This window comes from Centrocercus urophasianus, unplaced genomic scaffold (genome assembly GCF_019232065.1).
Source record: "Centrocercus urophasianus isolate 14NV4802_14NV808 unplaced genomic scaffold, USGS_Curo_1.0 seq_18, whole genome shotgun sequence".
In the NCBI taxonomy this organism is placed as follows: domain Eukaryota; kingdom Metazoa; phylum Chordata; class Aves; order Galliformes; family Phasianidae; genus Centrocercus; species Centrocercus urophasianus.
Window position 1 is genome coordinate 8,230,109 of NW_024884733.1, and position 22,886 is coordinate 8,252,994.

At 43.9% G+C, this 22,886-nt stretch overlaps 1 protein-coding gene across 1 annotated transcript in view; it reads right to left on the minus strand.

Annotated features, from left to right (window-relative positions):
* The window catches only part of DENND1B (DENN domain containing 1B), a 144,322-nt gene extending 122,193 nt beyond the window's left edge, over nt 1–22,129 (minus strand). The window contains exons 1-2 of the mRNA XM_042818985.1: nt 22,034–22,129; nt 19,704–19,768 (exon numbers count right to left, since the gene is read on the minus strand). Of these exons, the coding sequence (XP_042674919.1) occupies nt 19,704–19,768; nt 22,034–22,050 (82 nt within the window). The 5' untranslated portion in view covers nt 22,051–22,129. The remainder of the gene's footprint in view (nt 1–19,703; nt 19,769–22,033) is intronic.
* Between the last annotated feature and the right edge of the window lie 757 nt (nt 22,130–22,886).

Consider the following 22,886-nt stretch of genomic DNA (forward strand, 5'->3'; position numbering starts at 1 on the left):
GCTGGCTGCCCAGGCACACACAGTTTTGCCTCACATTAGACTTGCTGTGTGCAATCTCCACAAACTGCACGCAGAGGAAAACAAGATGACTCCTGCTACATAAGTGAACCATATCTCCAGTAGTTTATGGATGCCTGGGTTACTGCTTCCTAACTCCCTTCAAGCACAGATTAGCAAAGAATTAAACCAAAATCTCTGTGATTCTTCTCCTTCCCCCCTCCCCCCCCACCCTAAAGAAACAAGAGGGCAACCTCTGCTTAAAGAAAAAAAGCAGTGTGCCTGGAAATTCCCTCACAATAGGAGAAGGTGTCATCAGCACCTCTGTTTGTTACTATTTGTGCTACTTCCTGCTTGAGCAGCACAGCAAGGTTCCTCCTATGTGCTCCTGGTGAAGAGCAGGCAGGGCAGAGCAGAGCAGCACCCACAGCTCAGGGCTGCCAGTGCCCCACTCCTCACACACCTGGGTTCGTGACCCCAAACACATCCAAGGATAGCTGGAGTAATGGAAGCTGCCATCTCAGTTTTACAAGGCAGCCACGCTAGAAGTTTAATTGAAACAATCATAAACATTCTCATATACACAAAGCTCTAAAAATCCTAAGAATCATGTCATTTAACTGCTACCTATATCTTGTATACAAGCAGCTCACAAAGTAGTCAAATAGGCGTTTGTTAGACCCTTCTGATTCAGTATTCATTTTTATCTTTATTGCCATTGATACATTAGAACAGGGAAAAAAAAAAAAAAAAAAAAAAAAGGAGCACTGGTAAGTATTCATCTTTATACTTTTCCCCTTCACCCAATCTTATACCAAGCCCATTTTAATACCATTGTGAGAAGAAAAAAAAAATAAACTCATCAGTCACCTGATGGAGTAATTCAAAACTTAACCAAACAGAGCTAATGGGTGAGAATTGAATTGAAAACACCTTGCCTAAGAAAGCAATTTCTTCTCTTCGCACTCCTCAGAAGCTGTGGGTGAGTGCTGTAATCGAACTATCAACAGCAAGGGGCCGTCTGTCCCACAGGCCCTGTGCAAGCAAGAAGCAACAACAACCGAAACGCAAGGGCTGGCCCAAGTGCACTCAGCCCTGCTCCATGACAGGCAGCACACCGCTGAAAATCAGTGTTTTGACGTTTTCCACATACCCATCTTTAAAAGTCAACACTGAACTTTGGAGAAGAACACAAGGCAAAAAGCAGGTTAAGGGGTTGTTACACAGAGATCAGCATTACTCCTGCAGCTAACAGGCCTGCAATCAGCTGAGATCTCGCTCTGTCATGAAGCACTCACAGCTCAGCAGCCAGCAGCCAAGGCCAGGAAAAACAAAATAAAAATGAAAACCCCTTACCACCCGCACTGAAGCTACAGGTCTCCAGGATCACTGTGCACAGCTACTGAAGGTACTTCAGCCATTTCCAAGCCACTTACAGATAATTGCCAACCCTGTTTTGTTTTGTGTTTTTTTTCCATAGGTAACAAAGAAAATGTTAAGAAAGGCTCCCCATGGAAGTCACCCAGCCAGCAGCTGTGCATGTCTGACTCCGCGTGAGCAGCAGCACTGGAACACCAGCACTGGGCAGTCCAGGGAACAGAAAGAACTCTAATACACACTTGTCCTACATGGGGTCAGAGCCCAGCACCTCCTCTGTAAACTGGGCTTTTCCAGAAGGCAGCACCAGAGCTCTCTGCTTTGAGCAGTTTGCATTATAACTAGCTGCCCTAGAAGTATAAGAACATGCATCAGGAGAAACTTCTCCAGCCCAGGCAGCCTGCCAAGCAAACAGCTGGCCCTCACTGAGCAGCAATTCAGGGCTGGCCAGCTGGGCACAAAGCAAAGCACAGTGCCCAAAGCCCCTCAGAAATGAGAGCAAAGACAGAGGCAATCTGTGCACATGGAGAAGCACTGACTACACAAAGATGGACATCGACCTGTTGGGGCTGTTTCTACATCTTAAGTAATGGAAGCCTTTATTTTAATTTCCAAAGAGGATGTCAGTTAAAAAAGTGACAGGAGGAAGGGGAAAATATACATAATGCATAAATATGCACCAGATATCTACTAGTCAAAACTCCAGCACAAAAAAAAAAAAAAAAAAGATATTAGTATTATTATTGATGTGAAAGAATAAGGAATGATTTCTTCATAAATCAATAACAGCATATATTAAGGTTGTGTCTCTGACAAAACCATCAATTTACCCAGTAAATCTGACGCTAATATTTCAGAACATGCCTATATATCTGCATAGCAATAACAGCCATCAACACACAGAATGCACAAGGAGCTGAAATGCATTACCCTGCATACGGGTACAGAAGAGGCTTAAATTGCTTTTAATTATTCCAGGAAAAATAATTATAGGAAAATAGTCTGCACCTCATTTTCCAAATTCAAACAGAACACTGGAATGCCACCTGCTCTCAAATGCATGGACCTTTTGAACTTCTGCTGCTTTTGTAGAGGTAAAAATGGCAGTCATGTCAGCAGAGAACATCATTTCAGTCCATCAGATATGAAAAGCCCAGGTCGCAGCAAATCATATCATAGGCTTATTGTTGAAAAAGCCACAGAACTAACCATAGCAAGACAAAGTGCAGAGTACAACGGGTTCTTTTACTTCCGCTAACCAGCTACAGAAACAGCAAAGGTATGCCCAGCAACAGCTCAGTCCAAAGTACTTCCCTAAAAATTGAGTTATTAAACTGTTCTGCATATTTGACAAACACTGTAGTGTGATGTTGGTAAACCCAAACAATTTCTAAAGAATGCAAAGACGTGTCAAGTCACTGAACGAAATAACTTTCAGAGGCATTTACCCCCAGTATAATTAAAAGGAAGAAAGAAGAAAGATGCCTGTGACATTGCAAACCAAAGGGCTGAGCCTTACTAAGGGTCAGAGGAAGCTGTGCCCAGGCACAAGTGACACCCAGCACTCACCACCACGCAGCTCAGGGTGCTGGGAAGGCAGCTGCTGGCCAGGAATGCCAGGCCTTGCTGGCCTCTTCCTTCAGTGCAGGAGCCCTAAGCTCTCCAGGTCATAAGCAAATGTTTGAAGATGTGACACATGAAGAGGGTCAACAACAAAGCTGAGCTTAATCCCTTTGTGTGAAACAGGAATTGGAATTTAACTCTTATATAAAACATGTCTCTGGCCAGTGAAGTATAAAACTTCCATCAGCAGGGCATTATGCCCTCCATGCTTTTTGGCATGCTGGGAGAGACAGGAGGGAGGGAAGCCGTGCTTCCCACAGGCTGGACATAGTGAAGCACAAGGAATGGCTGTGTAGCAGGCAGGGAGCATTAAGGCACCAATCACTGCTGGTATCTCTGCCAGACCATCTAAAGAGCAGCGGAACCAATTGGTCCCAAACAGCAAAGCTGGGAACACATGGGGCTTAACTATAGTTAACACGACTCCCATCATTTCTAATTGGATTGCAACTGGAGTCCCAGCACTGATAATACCAATGTGAGATCAGAGGAGAAAGCCTGCATGCTCCCTTTGCGCGGAGATGGGAAGCAGCTCCCCCGCTGCCCACCAGGCCCTGCAGTCACAAGCCGACCTGCAGGCATTGCACCGCGAACATGAAGGGGCCAGAAGCACTGCGCTGTTTCATCAGTTCCAGAACATTCCATAGGCAGAGAAAATGGTCACAAGGCTGGAGAGCAGAGCAGTAGTGCTTTTACATCTTGCTGGTGACTGGATTTTCACATGGAGATGTCTCGATCAGGCATCTGAGAACAGATGTTAGCAACAAACTGCAGCAAGGCACAGCTAAGCTGGTGCACATCTCCACCATCACTTGTGTCCCATTAGAACTCATGTAACCATTCCTGACACTCATTTGCTTGACCCATTTTTGATAAACAAAGAATAGAGTACTTGAAGTACTTTTTCCCCTTGTTCATCCCATTCTTCCCCAGTCTCTTATTCTATGGTCAGAGGTTAAACTGCTGACCTCTCACCTCCAAGGCAAGTTTCCCCCCCTTCTATAAAAGGTTTTTCACAGTGTGCAGCACCCGGATTAGCCCCTATCCCCCAGAACAAAAGCTGTGCCTTTGTATGGCCGGTTCGGGCACCGAGTCCGTACATCAGAGGAAGCTGCTCCTGCTTCCCATTCACAATAACTATATTGTGAGGCCTCCAACACCCCGGCTCACAGCGTCTAGACTTTCACCCAACCAGCCGGCAAAAAGAAAATCCTGTAAAGCACTCAACTGAAAATTAACTATGGTATCCTGCAGGGAACCTGATGAAGACGTTATTTGAACATACGGTAAAACTTTCCATTGTTTAACAGAAAGATAAGAGAAAAACTTTGAGCCTTAAGCTTTAAACAGTTGTAGGGATCAATTCACTCATGGGTCAGTAACTGCATTTTATTAGCAAGCAGCTATTGCTTATGCATGTCTTTAAAATAATACACAGATTATTAAATTATATCCAGCACCTAGCATATGGATATCTACAGAGCCTAGCTTAATATTCACTAGCAGCACTCCAATAAAAAGCTTAAGACATGGGAAGACAAGTGTGTTCTCTGGACCAGACCAAAAGCATTGCATCAGTATTGCCCACAGTCTCAGTTCTCTTCAGCAATTAAAAGAACAGAACTATTTGGACTTTGCTATACAGAACAGCACTCAGCACTACTTGTCATTGTGTAAAAAAAAAAAAAAGAAAAAGAAAAAAAGAAAATCTATGGAGTACAAATAAACCATGGCATTTTCTGGGAAATAACTGCAGTGTTTTTTCATATTTTGTTTCTTTATAACACTTCCATTTCTATTGCATAAATAACACAGACACAAGAAATCTGCTGAAGTGGACTAAAATAAATAGAAGCACACTCTTAAAAAAAAAAAAAAAAAATACAAGCAGGCTGGGAAAAAAAACCAAACAACTATTTCTGAATAGCATTCAAACACAGAAATGCATTTGTGATTCTTTGAAAACTGGAAATAATTTATTACTGCAGATAAATTGGGTTTTTTGCATCTTTGTGGATCTCTTTTAGCCTCTCTTGAATGTGTATTCCAGAAAGAATTTACTGCACTTTGATAGGAGAACAGTCAACAGGATACACATCTGCATGACCAGTTTTAGTAATCTATTTTGGAAAGAGATGGAATGCCCCAAAGTAAGAGGCAGATGGATTGCTGTCTGGTGCAGGTTGTTTGATGGGGGTTGTTTGACTGTACAGCATCACACTGCTGCCATAGGAACTGAGAGCACAAAAGTGCTCAGGTACCACAAACATGGCAGGGAGGAGGAGGGCAGGAGTGGGCTGGTACCCTCAGCTGTGGACATAGGCACTTTGTTGCAGACAGGTAATCCTGCTTTCAAAAAGGGCTCACAGGTTGGAGCAGCCATGTCCAAGCTGTAATATAGCTGTCACTTCTGGAGGACAGAGATCACCATGCCATGGGAGAAGTTTTCCAGACATTTCTGTCAAACTGGGGCCATGCTCTACACCACTGAACTGCAACTGCATGGCTTCAGCTGCTTTTATTGACTGGCACTGTAACAATATTCATAGAGAGACATAACACTCATAGAGAGACTGTGTACACACTAAGGAAAAAAAAGGCCCACAGAACTCACATGCAAAGAAAAGCAACTTTTATTTTTTCAGGTGATATGAAGCAACACCTTTCAATATCTAGACAGGGGCTTGAAGAAAGAAGGGGACAAACTCCTGAGAAAGATCTGCTGTGATAGGACAAGGGGAAACACTTTCTAAGTAAAACAAGGGAGACTGAGGTTGGATACAAGGACAATTCACTATTAAAATTCATCTTTAAGCAAAGCCAAAACAAAAGCCGAGTTTAAGAATAGATTTGTTTTCCTTCAAATTACACAGCATCTTTAACAAAAAGCCCCAGTCACAACTTCCTCCCACATACTCTTGCATCCAAAATTAAAACCAAAAACATGAAGACAGAAAAACGAGGAACCAGCTGCACTACGATACGGGGACACTCCACCAAGCTGCTGAGCAAAATGCTTAAACCTCATTTCTGATGTGATAAGGAACATTTCTTCAACAGAAAGTTATAAGTCAAACATACTCTTACTGAAGAGCCACCCTGCACATATGATTTGGTTGGCCTACTTTGTCTCTTTCTTTATCCATATGTTGTTAAGCATCGGCTTTGCTTATCTTCAGAGATAGAATTACTTCAGTTGCTTTTTCACACTTCATGTTCAAGCATGTTATCTACTTAGATGCAATTAATTATACACATACCATGCTAGAAACATCACAGGTGTTTAGGTGAATTTAATTGTCTTACCTCTAAAATCCTTGTCAAGATTGACAGATGCTCAAAGTATTACTTAACTACCATCTCTTTTGGGGCTCTTTAATCATTTTAATCTCAGCTAGTCAGTTATACTCTCTAAAACTGCTTATAAAAGCAGAAGTTAGAATTCTAAATTTACAAAGACATAATACTTTAAGCTCTGGTACAACACAAGTCATTCCAAGCATTGCAAGGCCCCCTAGCTAACTGTAAGAAGAAAAAGGTTACTGAATACAGTTCTTCAGTAAGCCCTGAACACCTCGAGTTTTCCTGTCACACACTTGCATTTCAGTTTCCAAGCAAGGAGAACCAGCCCAAGCCACTACTCCAGGCCACTTTCAGGAACTGTTGCCTGCAGTGTAACTCCATTGCCCCAGCACAGCATGTGGGCAGCAACAACACCAGCAGCTGCTTTCTGCTAGCTCAGAGAGCAGAGCACAGGAACACATGCTGCCAGTCCCAGAGAGCTACTATCAAGAAACACATTGCTGTTAGCCACTCAGTGCAAACTCAAAGCACCTATTTCCTGGAAAATGCTATTCAAAGATGTAGCACTGCTTTTCCCCCTTTTCATCTGAAATTTCCCCCTGGACGCATGTTACCAGGGAAGCTTATTGAGTTTTGACTCTAAACTATGGGATAGTGGCTTTCTTTCACAGTATCATTTGAGTTGGAAGGGATCCTTAAAAGACATGTAGTCCAACCCTTCTGCACTGCACAGGGACACCTACAGCTCCATCAAGTGCTCAGAGCCCATCCAACCTGACCTTGGGTGTCTCCAAGGACAGGACATCCACCACATGCTTCAGTGCCTCACAACCCTTACTGTAAATAAACTTTCCTACCTCTTTTTTCCTCTTCTGGGGTCACTGATGCTTGCACCACCACCACTCCGTAACACATACATTTTACTTCAGTCAAAGTGGGGGTGAAAAAAAAAAAAATTGCAGTGAAGATCAACATCAGCAGTGTTCAACAGACATATAAGATTATGCCTGGCCTTCACAATGAGTGTTTTCTTCCTTTCCCCACGGGTGTTGCTAAGCCAAACGAAGACATCAATCTTCCCACATGCAAGGAGGAAGGAAGGACAATAACAGGACACTCAAAAAAAAAAAAAAAAAAAAAAGAGAGACAGCTCTGTAAAAATACTCCAAAGTTGGAAGATTTTGTATCCTATTAATACTTACTCAGGTACCTAACCCTACAAGTTCACAAGGTATTTCATCCATCTCTTATAAAATACTTCTCCATTTATTTAATACCCTCCAAAAGCAACGGTGGTCAATGCCCTGGGTTACACGGCATTCTGTACCACTGTGCCTTGGGGATACATCATGAGCTTCCTGGGCACAGGAATCATTCGCTATTGCCCACAGCAAGGACTGCAGTTTATGATACATAAAGTAGATGCTACCCAAACACCTGCATGTAAAATCAACACCTGTAACTTTTAACAGGGTTGTACATGCAAGCACATTGTTTCACTGCCATGCATTGCATTTGAATATAATAATTATGACACCTGAGAATTTCAGATTCTATTGTTGAACAAACCACTTTCCCATCGGTGTTACATAGTAAACATTACCTTTAGGAGAGCCTAATGAAATTGAAAATATTTATTTCAAATTCATCTCCTGGCTATTGGAGCTGAGAGGAAATCTGAAAACAGTCTTCCTCTCAGCCTGAGCACACGCATTTGCAACACTTACATTATCCCACTATGTCTAGTTGATACACCGTAGAGTTAAAAAACCTCCAGAAATCTTGGTGAATAAAAGTGAGCATTATGGGGTAATTAAACTTTAGAACTATTGATTTATGTTTCAAATGTACTTTCTTCACCTTCTATGATGTATTATGTTGTTGTAATGGATCACTAGCATTCTGCCACAGGATTATTAGTTGAGGATAACACATCGCAAATGCTATAATTTCTATTTGATTTTCATACATGACATGACTTTAATATCCCCGTGAAATAGATTAATCAAATACATACTGCTGGGACTTCAAAAAAGATATATATTGGGGTTTTGAAACATCCATCAAGAAAGGTACTTCCTCACTTCCCCTAACACTTAGCTGCTTCCTCATCTATCTCAGGCCAGGCTGTCTGTATCTGCTCCATGACTCATGTTGTGTTCTGACCTGCTGACACAGAGCGCCTGCAGTAACTGCTGTGCTAAGGAACATACACTCCTCCACATCTCCAAAGCAACATTTACCAAACATAGTTCTAAATATATATATAGACATAATTAAAAAAAGAAAACAAGAAAGAAAATACCCAAGACATACTGGTCTTACTGCATGCAGAGCGTTTCAAAACATCACTCCATTTGCAGCCATTGTCTGTGCTCTTCTGGCACATTTTGTCCTAGCAGGACTTTGTGTCTCACTTGCTGAACAAACGCTTCAAAGTGTGCTGACAACTAAAGCACACTGCTTGTGCTCAGCTGGGTAACTCCTAGGGCTGATGGGCCCGGGAGCAGAAGTAATACCCATCAGCACCACGTTGCCCTGTTATATTAAGATACAAGAAGAATGTACAGGATGCACTTCTGCTGGCTTTTAAGGCACAACATGAGCCACTACAATCTGACTCCTACACTGCCCCATTAAATTCACACAGCAAACCAGAACACCCATACTGAGACCGTGCAGCTCCTGTACACAGACACATTTACTCAGCACAGACCCCACAACCAGATAACCATACAGCCACAAGATCTCTCCAGGCCACACTTTTCTGAACTGACTGCAGACACAGGCTTACTGTGATCCTGAACACTGACTCCCTGCAGCTGAACGACAGGAGGTCTTAAACATGAGACAGTACATGAAGTGCATCCTCTATTAAACTGAAAAGCCAACAGGACTGCTGGGTAACACTGCTGAAGAGAGCACTCATCACAAAACATCTCCATCAGGTTGCAGGATAGCACACAGAGCATTTTGCAGCACACAGGAAAGCAGTGCCAGTCCAAGCTGGGCACAGCAGCCTGCAGGCAGCTCTGTTTGAGCATAGCTGTCACCAGAGGGGAGCTGCAGAGAGCAGTGTCCCATAGCTGGCACCAGCTCACCTCCTGAGCTGGTTCCAGGGGCTATGAAACTCCCAGTAGCTTACCTTTACTATTGTTTTATCTGGTTGAGCTCTTCATTCTTTCCAATAACAGGAGCTGAAAGCATTTCTGTTTTGCTCATCGTTGAATAAATAATGCAAATTTTCTCCAAGGACTGCAAGGTCTGACAAATATCATAAGACAAAGCTTTTTTTTTTTTTTGCTGAATCTGCCAGCACCTAGCAATGTCACACAGAATTGTTTATTGCAGAGGAAGATAGTCACCATCACTGCTTGCCAGAGAACTCAAGGCATGCTGAATTCTTTTTTTTTTTATTTGACAATAGAAAATGCTTTCAGCCAGCAATGTATGTTTTTCAACCAGGCATTTAGAGGCAGTTAACCCAAGCTCCTTTTTCGTGGCTTTTTTTTTTTTTTTTTTTTTAAATTCGCATTGTGTTTCCATAGCACTGATTTCTATCATAATAACCCAAATGCAAGCAAATACATTATAAATAACTTCCTATAAGATGCAGCATATTGCATCATGATGTGCAATTCTTTTCCAGTAGCTTCCTTACTAGCTACACACTTTACTTGAGCTGACTTGTCTCCCCAGCTGATACATCAGCATCACTAAGGCAGCTCTTGCAATGCATTGCAGGGCTCTGACCCCACACAGAAACAGATGTGAGCATGTACCTCCAATACACGAGGCAGGCCCACCGCCAGACTAAAATGGATTTACTCATCAGCAACTGAATATTCAGCAACTTACCAATTTAATTTTATGCGTCCTGGCATACAAGCACTTTCTCATCACAGCTATCTGGGATGCGACAGGACAGCTGAAGTAGCAAACAACTCACCAACTCTGAGGAAAGGAAGTCCCTTTTTGTCAGGCAGTGTCCACAGCAGGAAGAAGCTATCCAGAAGATGAACTCTTCCCTGGACAAAGTCTTTTTTCAGAATGTCCCATATTATATGATATCATAAATTGTTTTCAGATCTATAAGTTACCGCATGATAACAATCTGGTATCGTTACACAGGATCTTGTATTTTCATGTTGCACGTACAATTTATGTCCAAATGCACCATGCCTTATAATCAGCCCAAATGACAGGGGCCCAACTTTCCGTTCTGTTTCCCCCCAAGGAGATGAGCTTTACTGCATGAACAGAGAACTGGAAGGCTCCAGCTATGCTGTTGAATCAGTCTCCTCAAATAATAGACAGAAGTTTAGCAAAGCACAGAGACAGCTCCAGCACTCTGAAGTAAGCACAGGTCCAAAAGCCATCACAGAAACATGCTACGGGAAGCTGGCAGGAGACAGCAGCAGCAACTCAAGCATTTTATTTTGTTTGTAGATCTGGTAATATGCTTATTTTTAATAAATAAACTCAACCACTTCAAATGAATGCTGGGAGATGAAATAACAGCCACTGGATAGCCTGGAAAGCCCAGCAGCTCCTGCTTCCTTAACACATGTGAGCAGCTTCCTGCTCATGCTGTACCAGCTGCTGGGTGCATGTTGCACACAGATTCCATTGGCACAATAAGTCCTCTGTATGACCAGCATCTCAAGTCAGATAAATAAGAATTTCTCACTCCCTATTAGAATGTAAGCAAAATTAATCACTGTTGCTCTTTCCCCTTCTGAGCTTGAGGAAAAACACAACAGTGAGCGGTTACATCTACAGCAAAATACTTAGCTATGATGATTATTCCTTCATAATGGTTAAAACTTGAAATTAACCTTGCAAGTTAGTGAGACGTATCTGAAGTAAACATAGAACCCCATGTGATCTTTTCAGAAACAATTTTGCACTTTCAGCCAGATTATAATCTGCATCTGAATACCCACCCAAACTTGAAAATAAATTAGACCTGCGTTCAAACTGCAACAGATGTCATTCAAGGGTGTTCTTCAAGTCCCTTTTCTAATTAAGAGTTTCATACTTGGACAGTACCATTCATACGAGGATTGCAAGGTCTGCAGATGAAGACAGCTTGACTAAGGCGCTGCTTTGGCTTCCCTAGCTCAGGAAATCCAACACCACACCTCAAATCTTGTTCAGACCTTTTCCCCTCCTTACCGCTTCTGCTTTTTCTCTTCCTTTCATATGAAGTTCACCATCAAGTTTTTAAATCTCTTCTCCTAAACTAGAACCGTAAGACATAAGAAGCCTTCGCCTGCACAATTTCTTTAGTTCCAAATGTAGAACCACAGCTCCAGAACACACAGAAAACATCAAAAGCAGATAGAAGTTACTGCTTAGAGCATTTTATTATTTCCTGTCACTTAGACTCTCCCATTTCTAGTATGTGCCAGTAAATACCATGCTTTTACCTGGATCCTGGAGTTACTACAAGGCCGACTACTATTAAAAAAATAGTTTATTTACACACTGATTGCCAAAAAAAAAAAAAAAAAAGTGCTATGCACAGATTACCTTACTACTCAGAGTTATTTTAAAGAATAAAACTAGCACTTCCCTGGGACAACTTACTTCAGCTTCAGAGAGTTTCCTTTGTTTGGGGGCTGCTTGTTCTCAAGCTTTCTATTAGCAGTCCATGTAACAGTTGTCTTCATTGTCCTGATCACGTTTTGCTGAATTTACAAACAGAATGATCTTTCCCAAGCTATAAGATGAGCATGTACACACTGCATCCCCTACTAGAGTTACAAGTGGAAAAGAAAAAAAGAACTAAAAAGAACGTAGCTGTGAATCAAAACACAAACCCCACACCTCAGCTTTGTCAAGTCACTGCTAGAGAGAGGTGGCGTATGGCTTCGCAAAAAGCATTACAAACCTTGAAAGCTTAACCAATTCACAAAGGTTTTTAGAGATTTCAAATCCCCCATAGACAGAAGACAAGCCATTTAACTCCATACAAGGACAGCTATCAGTAGAGCATATCTTCTCAAGAAAAATGACAAACTGGTGCAAGCAGGACTGCACAGCGCGTGGGAGGGCAGAGGCACGCTGACATGAGCCCAGAAAAATCTGTGAACTCTTAACACTTGTGAATGCAGGCAATTTGAAAGCCTGCAAACTGCCCCCTAGGCAGCCGTCTGAAGCAGTGAAGTACCAAAATGAAACGAAAAATCAAAATTGAGAAATGCAGAGGAGTTTCAGCTTTTATACTGATGGACTACATCACGTAATATGATTTGCCATTTGGGGCTCATGTTTACTTTCAATACTATATGTCAAATCCACTGCATTGTATACAAAGTTCTTACAGCACATAAGTATCTGTGCCACCACAGCTGGAGGCTGCCAACTCCCCCCACACTGCCTGCAGCCCCAGCCCACCCACCCGCTCCGAGAGCTCTTCTCCTCAGCAAGGCATACAGGCAAGAGGAGCACGTTCTTGACCTGCTGCCGCGCTCACCATTCCTCCACCCACATGTCCATATCTCCACCCACCTCCACATTACGCATACATTCAAGAATCTCTTTAAGTTGGCAAAAAAATTCTATAGGAAATGAAACACAGAACAGCATTGAGCTTCCTCCACGTTTTTGCTACTGTGAGAGGCACAAGGTTAGAGTAACTAGCCCTCCTTTTCTCAGCATCTGAGGAATGAAAGAAAAGGAGAAAAGACATGAAAACACCTATCTTTATCATAGATGCAATACCAAAGTTGATTTAATTGCTTTTGCTCACAATTCTACAACACCCACTCTTCACTAGTGACAGTCCAAGCATACACAAAAACACTGTTCATACTCTGAAGAGCCTTCAGAGTAAAAGGAAGAAATTTGAGTCTAACAAACTTATTTAGACACAAGCTGAGGGCTTTAAATTATACAGAAGATTGCCAGTTGTTAAACTTTTACAGACATTCCATGCACGTACATGAGGGAGCTTGAGCCACACTCAGGCTCACGTACTCTGGTTTTGCTAGCACTGACAAAAAAAAAAAAAAAAAAAAAAAAAAAAAAGCCCCAGCTCCATAATTACACCTGCATTTGCTCTCTAAACAACTGTATCATGCTGAACAATGGACTGAGCAACACTCTGGCCAGTCAACAATCCTGTGGAGAAAGCAGACTAGATGAAGTGCCCTCTTCCAAGCCTCTTGGGCACCACCACTGGAAAATTTCAACAGCCAAAATAAGAAAGCATTATGTGGAAGTGGCACTAACATGAAAATCCAACACGAGGTTACCAGGGTCACAGGGGTGGTTACATTTAATGAAATGGCTACGGAGTACAGAAAGAAAGCCTTCAGTTTTCACATCCAAAAGCTGCATTTGGAACTATCATCAGATAGCCCATGCTGGAAAACGGTGCTATACAAATTAAGCATCTTTAACGTCTATCAACATCAAGTGAACTCCAATGTGGTATGAAATATTTGAAAGTCCAAGGCTACAAATAAATATGAGCCTTATAAGAAAGTTTACACAATTCATAGCAATGCATATTTGCTCTCCATAATCTCTTGAAAAGCAAAACATACTTGAACAATATTAGAGAGCCTAGCTTTGGGTAGACCAAAGCAGTGAAGAGGGTTGGCAATGCAGAAAGAATATATTAATAAAAATAAATGCTTTATTAAAAAAAAAAAAAACAAACAAAAAAAACTGCAGACTTCTTGATGCATTAAACTGACAAAATTATCTTTCTAATCAGGTTCAAGTGATACTCTGAAAAAAAAAAAATAAAAGAAATACTGCAAAGGAAAAGAGTTATCTGATCAGAACATTACACCCACAGGCTTACAGTGTTTGTGGTTAGTAAACACCTCTCTAGAGTGAAGAAAACAGCTACTGAAAACAAAAATTAAAACAGTGCTTGCACTACCACAGTCCTGCAATCAGTTGTGGAAGGCACTTAATGAAAACCCTACCCAAGTAAGACAGGTTACCTACAAATGGCATTGCCAACCACATTAAACTTATTCTCCAAAGTTGGGACCTTCGTGGAACTACCTGTCATATTAGTGCCTTATAGATAACCACTGAAAACCCCATACAAAGAAATCTGCATCTCTGTTGTAGTTACTGGATTTCATTCAGATAGTTCTTGACTCTAGCAGTATAGAATTAAACCCATTTCCATGTCATTTCCTTGAAAATTAAGCAGTAAGAACAACAACTAAAGAAAAAAGAACATAAAGATCTTGCATCACTAACACTTATTGTCATTCTGGTACAGGCAAGGAGTTATTCATGCAATTCACCACTAACTATCAAGGCACCTTCTCCAGAAATCGTGCATCTAGCCCTAGAGGTATAGGAGGCACCACAACACTGAAAGAGGAAGTAGAAGTAAAGCAATCAAATTTCAAACCTTGTTCAAACGAGGTTTAACAGAAAACAAACCACTATTTCTAAATGGTTTTCAAGTAATACTTGAACATCTTCAGTCAGGTCTAAAGAGTCTGGACTCAGACTGAGACTGTCAGTGCCTTAATTCCCTGAATCTTAACAGCACATTCTCAGCAGAGCCTTTTCAAGCCTAGAATTCTGTTGCTTTGCGTACGTGCTATAATTGAAGAAAATGGTGCAGCAAACTGTGCTCTTAACCACATAAACCAAAACCAGTTTGAGTCACTCGTTCTTGGGAAGCCATGGACAAAAATGCAGAAAATTTTCTGTTCAGAGCAGCTGTTGCTTAGAGCCATCTTTCTACTTCTAGGTGCCACTTGCATTGTCTGTGTTGGGCTTCTGCAAGCCAGCTTCAACTGAGTCAGTAGAGAGTATAAAATTAGTAGTATTATCAACTCTAAACTCTAAACTTCTCTTTATATATATTTAACCAAAATAAAATTTCAGTTGTACACATGCATATACATTCATATGCTTATCTATGCATAAAGATACAATATTCAAAATATAACACTGGAATTATTACTCTGGGCACATTCCATATAAAGAACTCTGAAACATCCATTTCCCAGAAGTGATTTACTTCCCACTACGGAAGGACACGTACTAAAAATGTAATGATAAAAGAAAAAAAGAAGCTGCAGGCTGCTTTGGTTAGCTAATGCCTAAGCTCAGGTGCAGTAAAACACTTCAAAGAGACAGGGCAGCTACAGAATGATCCTGCTTTACGTGCAGCTGCTGTACTATCATGGACCAACAGCCTCACACGTGCCTATGCACTCCAGAGAACTATGAGAGTGCATTACTTCTGATTTTTAGGAAGTACCATTCAGTCCAAAGAGCAAAGATTGTGTAAATTCTTTCCCCAGCCTAGAGAGAGCAATGCTAATCTTAAAGCACTCTAGTTTCTATACCTGCTTCCAAGTGGTCCTTAGGCTCTGTCAGACACAGTTTAACACAGAAGGCCAACTGCTGATGTTAGAACACGCAGATATTTTACCTGTTATTTTGCTTGTTGTTCCCCCAAAGAAAAGCATTAATGAAAACTTGCAGATGCCTGGGAGACCACACCCAACCTTCTGCTGTACGGCACTACCGATACTGAAGGCCAGAGCTGTGGCTGAAGCAGCGGGCTGTTAGAGCAGCTCACCTCCCTGCCGCACAGCAAAGCACGGGGAGCCGAGCTCAGCTCACTTCAGACTTCTCCCTAAGCTGCCTTAAGCACTCCCTAAAGAAGCCAGGCTGCTCAGTTACTATGTTTCAACACGCCCTGAATTGAGGATTACAATTCTGGCCATGCTGCAGAGGACTAGCAGCTTTGACATGAGCTACAATGTGACTTTCTCAAAGTCTAATTTCCCCCCCTTGGAATACATGCTTCACCATTAAGCTGAAACGCAACTTTGAAGATACTTAGAAGCAGAGTAATATCAAAAGTGAAAATAGAGTAAGCACCACCTCCTGAGCTGGTAAGGGAACCATGATCCTGAGCTGGTAAGGGACCATGCTTTCTTCGTGCTAGCAGAAAGCATTAAGCTCTCCTAATAAACTTACCTTTTTACTGTAACACAAGCAAAGAACAAAGGTTATAACAACAGCAAAACCCACACTACTAGTTCAGTGGAGCCCTCAGTCACAGGAACACATATTTAAGAAGCCCTCTCTCATCCACAGCTCCACAAATGAGAAAAGCTTAGAACCAGTAAAATCGTTCAAGTCTAGCAATATTATTGTGTTCCCCCACAGCATAAAGAGGCAGAGCAAGAGAGAGCAGCCCCAAAGCATCTTCTGCTCAGTCAACAACACGGTACTGAGAAATATATACTCAACTAAGTAACTCCTACACAGCAGAAAGCAGACAACAGACACCGAAATACTCTAACTAATGCCACAGTAGCACCATTAAGCCTATAGCCAATAGCTACATGCCATATGTGGAGAGATACATATATATTAACCTACATCCAAGGCCTAAACATCTACACCAAGTAGAAAGTGCTGTAAATCATTAGTGGAGTGATTTAAGATCACATTTCATAGTAAAAATAAACACTGCTATATTTCATGTATGCAAGATCCTTTAGAGCAGGAAGAGCCCTGGGACATTGTCAGATCTGGAAAAATTAGCATTCTTTGAGAGCTCCGCTTTAATTAAGAAGTTACCTAAAATTACTCTTCCAAAGAGCATACTAATTTTAACCAGAAAATTCTTCCCCGTGTCAATTAACACTGGCTTACTGCATGCTAATAAAAACATCATCTTATTAACAGCTTCACAGTCAGGAGAGCTACCACCATTTTTATTTGTTAGAATAGTTATAGGCTGGCAAAGGGAAATTAAAATTCAGGAGAATGCATATTACAGCAAAGCTGGAACAGAAAAGGCTCAAAGATACATAGGTCATGTTAAGGTCTTCCCCTCCACTAAGTCGGCTTCTCCTGCTGCTCGCTCATGTGGAGAGATCATCATTTTATGGCTGTAATATTTCCACGGCAACACTGATGACAGTGATGTCGCAAACTCAGCCCTGACATAGCTCCAGGATCAAGCACAAGAGCAGATGGGATGCGAGGGAGAAAGCCCCTATTTAAACACAAATCTCTTTCATAAGAAATAAAGGCTCGAGCAAAGAAGCAGGTGACTGGATCACATCTTCAAGTATGATATATTCAAAAGATTATCCTAGCATGAAAATCTATTTAAAGGCAAGACCTACAATGCAGGGTAACTGTCAAATTTGTAAGGCCGTCTAATAAACCAGCGCTGAAAGCTCCCTGTTTAGCATGACCAAGCCTCGTGCTTTGCTTCCGAAGGGGCAGTGCAGACAAAACATTTGTATCCCTTACACTATCCCCTTCAACAGTTAAAACATTAGGATATATTGATATCATACATTAGTGTGCTTGCACTACCTCATGTAAATGTAACGTCAGGCCTTCACTGGGAAGTTCATTATCTGAACTAGATATAAAGTGAAATAAATTAAGAATTCCACATGGCTCACCAAGTACACGAGAATGGTAACCAGAACATTCCACCAGCACGGTCTGGTTGGCAAAAAGAAACCACACATAGGTCCTCATCAGAGGACTCTTACAAGAACCCATACAACCTCCAGGCTGCTGAAATCCTACGAACCTCTCTCTGGTCACACAGCACAGACTCAGATGTTACTGGCATCCCTCCTTGTGCCCCCCTCCCCCCCCCCCCAAGTAACCAGCAGGGCTGAGAGAATGGTGATCAAAGGTGGAGTAAGAGATGAAGCACCCACTCACAACCACAAAGGCAACCCCGAACCAGATCAGCTCATGGCCACATGCAGGCCCAAGCTGTTCCATGAAGGGCAGTCCACAACCAATACACCATGCTTGCCTGGGCAGACAGGAGGACCAATCTGACCCAGAGCTCACAAGTAATAGAAGGCAGTTCCACACAGCAGTTGAGGCAGAGGGTTATTGGTTCTCAGGAAGGAAAGGGCAAAAGACAAGTAAAAAAAAAACTTCAGGAAGAGACTGAGCCTGAGTGAGACTCCAAGAAAGGATGTCAGCTAAAGGCGCTCTGCAAGAAGCAGTGTTGCTACGGGTACTAGATGGGGACTGTGAAAGCAACCTGTGAACTTAGCAAGGTAAAAAATTACAAAAGGAAGCAAGCGGAAGATGACATACACCATGATACAAAACACAACACAGGAATGACCCAAGCTGAGGAGGCCAAATTAACTCCCCCAAACCATGGATGTGCCAACAGCAAATCAGTAAGGCGGGCAATAAGCAGAAGGATGTCGCTGACCATAAAAATGTGGAAATAACTGAGGGTTGCAGCAGGACAGAGATGTTATTCCACAACTAAATGAGAACAGTATTATGAGGAAGAGAAAATGAAAGAAAGAGCAGAGAAACTTGAGACAACAATAATAGATAGTATACAATCCAGCAGGTACAGAAAAGCCTGTTGGGACTGCTAGGAAAAGAACTAAACAGCCCCAGCTGTTTTGCTTCAACAGAAACATTCTTCATAGACACATTAGGCGGGTATCCTTTACATCACTAATGGAAATGCTGGCTTGAAGGAAGAAGAAAAAAGGAGTAGCTTGGTGTTATGTAAGTGTAGTATGCAAGGGCTTCTGTTGGCTTCTAACTCAGTGTAGTGAACTCCGGAAAAAGCATCCATTAGCATAGCAGGATAATAATACACGGAATTTGAAAGTGCAATTGATTGTACTTACAAACATGATTAAGACACAACTGTCACAGGCTAACAGGACTACAGCATGACCCCAACAAGACTTCTCTCCCTGTGTTTCCAAAAGGCCAACAACCTTGGACAATAACATGAACAGAATTCCCCCAAAGCAAGTTACAGAGGTCACTTCCATTTCAGCACAAGCAAGCTCTTTAGAGGAGATGCAAAACGCCTCCCTCAGATAAATCCCACAGTACAAGAGCTCTTCACCGCACACCTGCAGAGATGCAAAACCAGTGGCTAACATGAGCACATGTCAGAACTCACTGCTGCTTACATCATGTATTGTGCCAAAGCATCTACCAAATGCAAGCTACAGAAAAGGTTTATTCCTGTTATCCCAGAGAAAACTTACTTCCTAGTACAGCTCTGACTAAATGAACAGTCCACTGACAGGCAGGGGTCAATTTCTCTGATAAAATGAAGTCATAAAATCCGCATTTCCTTAATAACTGTACCATTTCCACTTTGAGCCCAAGTTTCGCAAGTTAATCCCTCAGAATAAAAGTGCTTTACTACCAGACAACCAAAAGTGATCGTACAACAATAAAAAGATGACAGCAATAAGTTAACATATTAGTAGATTAAAAAAATAATATGGCAACCACAGTCATTTTCTAACACAATCCAAAAGCAAAAGCATTTCATAACATTAAACATAACTGGAGAAAAAAAACAAATGAGCCTTTTCCATCTCATTTCTATGATATTGGCAAACACAGTACATTATTACCTTCATTTTCAGATGCTTGGCATTTCACCTTCAGTACCAAATCAAAGGTACGTTCTGGATTCTCCCTAGAAAAAGCAAACAATTACTCACATAGCTGTTCCAGGCAACATAAATCATTTTCCACAGCATAGCAATCAGAAAGATCAACAAGGTGGAAAGGTGATACAAGAGGCTCAATGCCAAAGGGACTAATACAATAAGAAGCTGTTACAAGGAAAGAAGAAAGGACTGCTCACCCATCTTTAAAGATTGAGCGCCACAAAGGAAAACTCCACAAGAGAAGGACCTCCAACCAGAGATCCTTCCCCAGTGACAGTCAGCCCTTAAATGAACTCTAAGAGAGGTGCAGCCAGGCTCTATCCCCTCCAGTCACGTAGGTGAATTACCTTCACCTGTGCTCCCAGGGCTGACTGGGTCCTTTCCCCAGGTGCTCAGTCAGTAGTTCAGGTAACTCAACAGTTACCACACATACAGCGTTACATTTTTTCTATTCTATTTGTCCAGGAAACATTAAAATAAAAGTCAATAAAATTAGAAACCGCATTGGTTCCTCCTTAGAAATAACAAGCTATGCTGCCATGTACAGCCTTAAAAAAAGAAAAAAAAAAACAAAGATAAGGAAGATAAATACACTGATTAGCTTGTCTAATGATAATGCCACTGCCTTATACAGCAAGACGGTTTTTTGGAGTTTCCATCATACCACCCTTAATCCCCCAGCCACCCCTGCAGCAGCCACCCACCCGCACACCAACGCCTTGCAGCAGCACACACCCGACAGTAACAACTGCAGCGCTAATTGCAAGGAACGCCCAACCTAATCCCAAACCAAGCAGTTATTGGAATAGCTCAAACTGCCGTGACCGTACTATCGAGCTCCCTCTCTACCCAGCGCACTGCTATTTATATTAAAAACAAGTGGTATAACCGCACCCATATCAATTAGCTATTTAACCACATTAAAAGCTCACACTTGAGTTCCCTCCATGAGTAATGCCCCACTGAAGTCAGCTAGAGTTGGAGGCAGGTGAAAAAAACCAGAATTTGGGCCTAGGTTTCTGGAACTCAAACTGAAGGGTGCAGTGAATTAATACCCTGTTGTTTCTTTAAAGGGAGTTCTGACTGAAATTCAGGATTAGAGGGGAAACCTCAGCTGTCACAAATTAATGGATTCAGGCCACGCTTTTACTGACCTCAGTACCATCTTCAACTAGGATATGCAGTCAGAGTCTAACTGAGGTTAGAGAAGCATAACCTGCCTATAGACTTGTGTCATTTTTTAAAGCATTTAGTTGAGAAAATCACACAGACAGATCCTGCACTGAGCTACCGAAATGCAAGCCCAGGATCTCAACACTGTATTCCAGTACTACAGCCAGCTCTTGTCCCTGCAGGTTTGCGGTGGAACTGATGAGGCCTGGCTGTCTGGAAAAGCAGCCACAAGACCCTTCCTTTAGGAGAAGTGACGTTTCCCCACAACGTTACCCAAGCTAAGGTCATTTACCCCTGCCTTGTTTCCAGGCAGCCCCACCACAGCATGCCAGGTGCAGGAGGCAGGGCAGCACCACCACGCAAAGCGCAGCCCAAGGGATGCAGCAGCATCTCATCCACACCAGCTCAGCCTCCCCAGAAAACCACTGCTAAGTTTACTCTTCACATCCCACTATGCTCAGAAGTGTCAAAAATGTGTTAGAGTAATCTGAGAATTGTTAGACTGCCGTTTCCTTCCCCGCTACTACTCTGTGCCCACTCATTCGTCATCCCCCCGCATCCAGACTGTTGTCAGTTCATGAATACGCGTGTAACATCTCTCAGTTCCCGCTTAGTGAAGGGACGGCACCAGGGCAGGGAGCGGAGAGGCAGCACGGCGACCAGTGCCCGTTTCTCGCCCGCCGCACACACCTGCTGCAGCGCAGCGCCGGCACAAAGGCCGAAGCCGCAGAGCGCATCGATCTCGGGCAGCGCGCGGGGCCTTTGTGCCCGTACAGCGGCACGCCGCACCACCACCGTTCCACGGCCGCTCGCGGCGGGCGGCTCCCGAGGGCACGACCCGCCCCCGGCGGCCGCCCGCCCGTCCCGGAGCCGCTTCCCTTCGGCGGCCGCGGCGGGGCGAGCCGGGGGCAGGAGCGGGGCGGCCGCCACTCTACCCTGCTGCCCTCGCCCCCAGCTCCCGGCCCCGCCGCCTCCCGCCCGGCTGTCACTCAGCGGCCGCGCCGCGCCCGGCCCCTCGCGCGCAGCCGGGTGGGCTGCCCCGCGCCTCCTCCCCCCCCGCCCGGCGGCCCGCGAGGCCTACCCGCTGCGCGGAGCCCCCCGCCGCCGCCCCCACTCACGTGAACCTGCTGTCCATGGTCACATCGCGGGCCCGGGCGGCCGCTCCGGCGTCCCCCGAGGGAGAAGCCCCGCGCCCGGCGGGGAGGAGACGGCCCTCTCCCTGCGGCCCGGGCCGGCTTAGCACGGAGGGCGGCGGCGCTGCTGCGGCGGGCGGCGGCCCATGGCTGCTCCGCTCCCCCGGCTCGGGCCGCGACTGCACGGAGCGGCGGCACCGCCTCCTCCCCCTGTCTCTCAGTTCCTGTTGCCGCGGCTCCGGCACCGTCTGGGAACCAGGAAGCTCCGCGGCCGCCCGGGGAACCACCGAGGCCGCCGTCGGCCGGATCTGCGGCCGCCTCGGCGAGCGCAAGAGTCCCGTGCCGCCCGGCCCCGCGTGCGGAGCGAGCGTGCGGAACGGGCTCCGCGCGGAGCCGCTGCGCTCCGGAACGCTGCCCGGGCCTTTGCTCCCGTGGGCAACAGCCGCCCGTGGGCCGGCGGACGGCAGCGCCCCGAGGGGAGCCCGGGGTCGTGCTCCGCTCCTGCCCGGCTGCCTTCCCTTCCTTTCCCGTCCCTTTGAATTCGCTCCACTCACAGGAAAAATTAATTTCGTCTTGCTAAAGGTCATAAATTTTAATTTAACCCTCGGTAATGTGCTTGGCCTTGCTTTTTACCGAGTTCTAAACGCTCTCCAAAACTGCTGAAGAAGTAATGCAGTGGAAAGAAGTATTGGAGAGAACGCACGGCCCTGTAAACACACATGAAAAGCTTTATACCCCCGGGCGCTCCCAGTAAGTTTGGAAAGGGAGAAAAATAACATCCTCCTTGAGTGCGTTCCAATCCGCGTTTGCCTGCGATGCTCTGAGAGTCAAACTCCCA